Source organism: Xiphias gladius, chromosome 24, assembly GCF_016859285.1.
Source record: "Xiphias gladius isolate SHS-SW01 ecotype Sanya breed wild chromosome 24, ASM1685928v1, whole genome shotgun sequence".
NCBI lineage: Eukaryota > Metazoa > Chordata > Actinopteri > Istiophoriformes > Xiphiidae > Xiphias > Xiphias gladius.
The window spans coordinates 1,719,535-1,726,224 of NC_053423.1; the positions used below are offsets into that span (position 1 = coordinate 1,719,535).

Here is a 6,690-nt window from a genome sequence, read left to right on the forward strand (position 1 = left end):
TCACTCGAAAGCCAAAATGAGAACTTGTCCCAGTGTGTTGTATTTATAGAACAATCAGTTGCAATTATATAGTTATGAGGCACTATACAGTGACTTTGGCAGTGCAATTTTCAGCAAACCCTGGGGTACAGCCTTGCTTTGATGGTCCACAACAACATTTAGTCTTTTTGGCATGGCAGATGGTCGAAAACGCTCACAGAAAGCACGAACACTGATAATGAATTTCCCCCCTCCATTTGCCCCAATCTATAATCTGCTGAGACAAATGAAACTGGCCGAGATACAGCACTGCTACATCACTACAATGTGGAAACAGAACCATTTTATTCAACTAACAGCTATACACAGTTTGGAAAAACTGTCAGGTGCCCCTCCCAGGCTGAGGAATGGCTAGATAAGAAGCAGGTAGGTGAAGAGTGACCGTTTAGCGGCGCTTGTCATACATCTGTCTTGTGCTCCACTCGTAGGACTCTGCAGAGGGAGAGAGCTAGTTAGCTTCAGCAAACATTTTACTGTCTCTAGTCCTTTTATAACTTTTTTTAAATGAAGTAAGAAATTAATGAAGTTAAGAAATTAACTGGATTTAATTTACCTGGTTCCTCTTGGCTTCTTTTTCCCATCAGTCCAACAAAAGAGTTGACTTTATGCCCTTCAAAGAAAAGATATTTTAGTTTGAAACAGTTCACTTACACCAATGCATCTTCCAACGAAACACCACAAGTATCATTGAGCTAACTGCAACCAGGGCCATAACCAAGATTTTTAGAAACACTGGGGTCAAAAGTTCAAATTACCCCAGCACTACCCTACTTCACAAAAGCTAAAGGAAAAAAAAAATCTGATCATTTATATTTCACTCTATAGTTATTTTTTAATCAAATCTTTTACATTTAATATTTCTAAATTTATTAACTAATTAAAATCTTCAGTTATATTTTCTGTGAATTGTATCTTCCTTACTAGGGATGGTCCCCAATCAATACTTGGGGGCCAAGTTGATGCCAAAATTCTGAAAACATAATGCTGTTTTTTTGTACAGTGCCCAAGGTAGAAAAGATACTGAAGATGTCATAGATACTGGAGATGGGATAATGGGGTAAGAATAATAACCCAGTGTTTTAGTCTGACATCACAAGCAAAGGAAAAAGGAAGGAAGAAGCAAGAAACAGTAAACAATAGCAGCAACACATGGAATGGTCGCAGCAAGTGAAGGTGCAGCAAAAGGTCCGCTGTGGCTTGTGGGGAAAAAAAAAAAACGCGTCAAAAGTTGTGGAGATATGGAGATATTTTGAGTTTGAGGCGAATCAACAGGGACAAGTTATAGACAACCAAAAGCTAGTATGCCAACGGTGTCACAGCAGTTTGAACAAAAGGAGAAAATACATCAAACCTATCTAAGCACCTCAAAGACAGTTATCTGGATCTACACAGAATACAGAGTGATTGAGTTAAAACATCCTGACATGTTACCGAATGTTGTTTGTGAATTGCAATAGATGGCATCTGTTGTAGCAATGCTCCACACACAATGTCTACAACGTCTAATGTTATCTTGTTTAGGCTAATGTAGCAACAGCTCATAACCTGAGCTGGGTGTTCCTACTGTTGGCAGGCTACCATCATTCAGTCTGTCAAAATACAAGATTGACTTTTTAAATGAATATTTTCACGCTATTAGTCTGTCACTGTGTTTAGTCAATTTAAACTACTGCTTACACACTGACTATATATAGGGGTGTTTGTGTTGGCACATTGTATGTGAAGAAGTCTCTGTTGTTTTCTATTTTTTGTTATTGAATCGAATTTGGTATCAAGAATTGTGAAATTTCAATGGTATTTGCACTGACTACCAAATGTCTGGTATTGTCTACTTTGAACATAATGATTTAAATGTTGTTTCAAAGCTGTCTCCACACTGCCAGGGTAAAATTCTGGAGAAACACACCAAACTCAAATCCCTTAAATTTCAAGACATTTAGTCTATTGGTTCCAAACTGTGAGCTCTGCCTTCATCACAGGCCGCTGTAGGTTGTAGGAATGATTACTCCTTATCAGACTGTTAATTGGCCTGATGAGGTAGTAGAAAGAAGAAAAGAAAAGAGTAAATTCAACTAAAGTTTGAATAAACTAAAAGTAATTTTGTGTAGTACAGATGTTTTTCCTGCTTTCCTACACTGTTAAACATCTTGTGACCCCTCTGGTTAATTGTGAGGTTCCTGACTCCCAGGGTGGAAACCACTGATTTAGTCCAAAAAATTGGAATCATGAATAACCACTAAAACCCATCATGAGTAATTTGTGTGTAATTGTAGTATGTAAACTCCTTCTCAACTTGTCAAACTCCCTAAATTTCCAGAAACCATGGATATGACCTCAGTGTCTTAAGTGGCCGCTACAGTCCTGATTGCAAGATGTGCGGACTGGGATGCAGAATGCAGATTTTACTGTTTTAACTTAATTAGTTCTGTGAAACCAAACCAGGTTTGTTAAGACCCAAACTGAACTCCAGTAAGCTGGGTTTTGTCAGGTTTACAGTGACATAAATGTGATGGACAGTTGCATCGCAGACTGACTGGGGCTCCTGTCAATCACAGTAATGGACTGTAAAATGAGCATGCGGAGGAAAGGGGGGCTGGTAGTATTGGTTAGTGGTGTAATAAAACTATAGAGAGCTCCGAGGGTATATCTTACATTACAGTCATCAATATTTGCATTAGGCTGATGAGAATCAAAATTTATGGTAAATTTATAAAATATGCCCTTCTCACACAAGAAACATATCACTGTCATATCAGTTTTTTAGTCTCTAACATTTTTTGTAAGAAAATTGTGTAAGCGTGTAAGGGTAGACGGCATCCTTGTTATAAGTGAAGGGTAAAATGCGTAGCTGTCTCTATCCATCACAGGCATAAATAATCCAATTTAACTCTCAGATGTCCTTCGGGCATTGAGCCCAGCACTCCCTCTCTCCCTAATGATGAGTGACTTATAGTCATGTCTGCATAGAGGACTGAATTAGATGCATACGTACTTATGCTGCGCTGTGTTGCATCGCTGAGTGGGTGACTAATTTAGACGAAAACCCCTGACGGAGAAAAAAGGAAATCCCCTCCTCCTCATTTGTCTTTCTTCTTATCTCTTACTCTTTGTCACACACAGACGTCTGCTCTGCACCACCTTGCTTACTGACAAATTAATTTGGTCCAGTGTTCAAAAGAACAGCAAAAGCAATGAAGGTACATAAATCTGTGGTTTCTGTCAATTAATTAAACCTTGTGAAATTTTTTGCTCACTCCAGTTTTCACACTCTTTCCTAACCAGTGAAAAATATAAATATTCAACTCAATTATTAATAATATGTGCAAAATCTGAAATGATTTGTTTTTTTCCATTGTGCTTACACTGATCTGTCTTTTGGAACTGAGCATCTGAATCCAAATGGCTGACCCATTCCACTTTTAGTGGGAGTAAGTTTATGTCGGTAGAGCTTACAAAGCTGTAATAGTGGTACGTTGTTCTGGGATGACTGAACACCCCTAAACACTTGCTAACTCCATTGCTTTTTCTTTTTTTTTTAACTGCCTTTAATGTCAGTCAAACAACTTATTTTAAGTGAGCACACAGGTTTCATGTTCTCTTTTAGGCTGATTCCAGTATGTTTAAATTTTACTACTTTTAGGCCGACAAAAACATAAATTAAGTGTGGAGAAGGCTTTGAGAATGAATTAAGAAAATATAAAAAATCCAAATAAAACATTTTTGAGAGTTCCTTTTTGGTGTCTGAGGGGTGAGGAGGATGTTGGGGGAACACATGACCGCAGTGCATCTAAAATCCCAGCTATGGCCTTGCACAGGATAATTTCTTGAAGCCAAAGAACCTTTAAATCCTTTAGGTTATGAGAAAACCTACAAATCACAATGGGGACAGATGTTTTTTTTACCAGACAGTGATGAAAGATCAAGCCAAAATGACCAGAAATGAGGTGAGGTAATGAGTACCAATGTTTCCTGTAGGCTGTGGTGAAGACACTCACTTAATATATTAACACATTGAGTCGTCAGCTGGAATTCCCTTACTTGTTCCAGTAAATTTGAATGATTTCATCCTGATAGTGGAACATTTTATGGATATGCAAGCAGCACTGACACTATTGCAGAGGGGTTAGGGAATACCCTCTTCTGACTGACTTTTGAAGAGTATTAAATAACAAGTGAATGACTGTGATGTCTATAGTACTTACTTTTGCGGGTAATCTGTGGATTTGCTATATGAGGAAAGAAAGGACAACGTTAAAAAACAGGTCCACATAAGGAAACAAAAACTGTAGGGTACTGAGAATGGGCTCTCACCCATAGAGCGCTTCCCCATCAGACCGATGAACTGATGCGGCCGTGGCTTTCTTGTCATCCTCAGGAGGATTTCTCTGAATGGGTCATTAGAAAGCCAGCCATCCTGAGGTGGGAAAATCTCAATGAATGTTCACGGAGGCCCGGGGTGGCAAGGCGTATCATTGTACAGTCACTGTGTCTAATTTAATTTGTCACCAAATTGCTGAAAACACTATATATGGACAAAACATATTGGGGACAAAATAGAGCAATAACTGCTAAGTGTTTGTCGCGATGTTTATATTAGGGTATACTGTTTCCAGATATGGTCATTTGCTATTTTTCTCTTGATTCCACCACCATCTAATCCACATAAGCCTTAAATTTTGAACTTTAATGAATTGTTTCCATTTCCATCTCAGGATATATTTCTAAACTCTGCATTAGTCTGAATGAGCTGTGGTCCTGGGGCCCCTAATGTCCCGCACACTAAGTTTTACTGATTTATTGTAGGCTCATTCGTCTGCAAAATGCCCCTAGCCTACAATTTAAGGTATTAGCTGAGGAGCTTGGCTCATTTCCATCTCGCAATGTCAAACATAAGATGTGTGTGTCATGTCAGATGAGATCGTTTGGGCTTCAGCTCCTATATTACTGTGCACTTAAGGATTTACTTATTTTCCTATTGGCCTGAGCACTGCAACAATTTTCATCTTCATCTTCATCTTGGGTGTTACTGAGTCTTAAAAACTTGTTTTCTTTAAGTAGGATGAGACTGTTTCACCTTTTTTTGTGATACAAATCAGAAGCTTTGAATTTTCAAGGGTCAATTGTAAAATTTTTATATCATTTAAAGTCTACTAGTGCTCCGTTCTGTGTATCTCAAGACACTGACGCCTATTGGAGAAAATGAATTAATTAACCTAATTAAAACGGAGTGCGAGAAGATTTATCTTCTACTGGCAGATTTGTTTCAGGAAAGATAGCCTTTAGCCTTCAGTGTTGAAAACGGGAACCGACTCACTTGCGGAGTGGACTTTTTACGATTCAGCCTTGTGGCACAGTGTGAAACTGTGCACGTTTGTCATCTACCCTTAAGTATTATTAGAATATTTAAAAAATGATCAAAATATATTAGAGCCCTTTATAAAAAATCAACAAAAAAAAAAACAAAACATCTGGATCAATGTTTCTAACAAGTTAATATTATAACATACAGGTCTAACAGGTCTAATACTTTATCCTGTATTATATCGTCATTATTAATCAACTTCATGCACAGCATTTAATGAGGTCTTGGTAGGTTTTTTGTTGCAGATATCCGACTGTGTGCCCTAATTGGGTGCTAGGGTCAACCCCACCTCAGTACAGCCAGTTTTATCAAACTAACTCACCTTCCTTCAAATTTTGGTTAAACGAACTTACAGGAGGAAGAGAGGTTCGGCCACTTTCATCCACAAGAGAAGAAACAAGTAGGCTATTAATTCCAACCTTTTTTACCAGACTAGAAACCAATAATAAGAAACACAATTGCATTTATGAATGATCAAGTGGAGAATATAAACAGGCTTCAGCTGTAGACCACCTGAATTTGATTACTGCCCGTCCAGTAGTCAGCCTCTCCTTTTGGGTCGTTTTCCTCGCAAGCAACTTGTGCGACGGCGAAAAAGGCCATTAAAACTGGTAAAAACAGTAACTTCATCCTATCAACCTTGTTCGACGCAACAATATTCAGTCGGATTTGCTCTACTGTGAAAATAACCGTCGGCAGCACCTACGAAACAAACAAATTAAACGAGTAAGGTTATCGGCACGAGCAGCAGCTGTACTTTTCGCGCACTGCTCTTTCCCTTAGAGCTCAGCAGTAGTCCATAGTGCGTGCGCCAAAACGCTGCGCCGGGCTCCCGCCACTGTCTCCAAAGCTCGCGTGTTCTGCCTCTGCAGCAACTTCTCCGGTCTCGTGCGTCCCAATGTCCGGAGAAGCTCGCCCGCGCGGCTATATAGCAGCCTGAGCATTGTTGCTTAGTAACGCCATTACTCTCGTCCAGTCACAGGTTTACTGGGGTAACGATACTTCAATTTGGTCACGGTTGCCAGTGAAAGCGCTTTTGTTATCACGAACTGTAAATGATGTGCCTCATCGATCAATTCTCCACGTTATACCAAATCCAAATGTAATGTTGTAATGAATTGCAATCTAGTTATTATCATTCAGCATTCAGACTGATAATAATCTAAGTCTAATAATGGTCTAATAATCTCTCGCATCAAAAAACTACATGGAGTAGCCTCATGATGAATGTATGCTATTGTTTTTACTTGGAAGAAATGCTCAATGCATGAGTGGAGGGAGCTCAATGT

The 6,690-nt window shown here is 39.0% G+C and overlaps 1 protein-coding gene across 2 annotated transcripts; it reads right to left on the reverse strand.

The window, feature by feature from the left end:
- Positions 1 to 307: 307 nt before the first annotated feature.
- Positions 308 to 6,292, reverse strand: tac1 (tachykinin precursor 1). Of its 2 annotated transcripts, none has more exons than XM_040121996.1 (5): positions 5,915 to 6,292; positions 4,351 to 4,453; positions 4,242 to 4,265; positions 593 to 649; positions 308 to 471 (listed from the first exon to the last, which is right to left on the reverse strand). In XM_040121996.1, the coding sequence occupies exons 1-5, from the start codon at positions 6,029 to 6,031 to the stop codon at positions 425 to 427; spliced, it is 348 nt and encodes a 115-aa protein (XP_039977930.1). In that variant the 5' UTR covers positions 6,032 to 6,292; the 3' UTR covers positions 308 to 424. The 2 variants fall into 2 exon arrangements, with proteins under 2 accessions (XP_039977930.1, XP_039977932.1); XM_040121998.1 differs by lacking the exon at positions 5,915 to 6,292 and adding an exon at positions 5,755 to 5,906.
- Between the last annotated feature and the right edge of the window lie 398 nt (positions 6,293 to 6,690).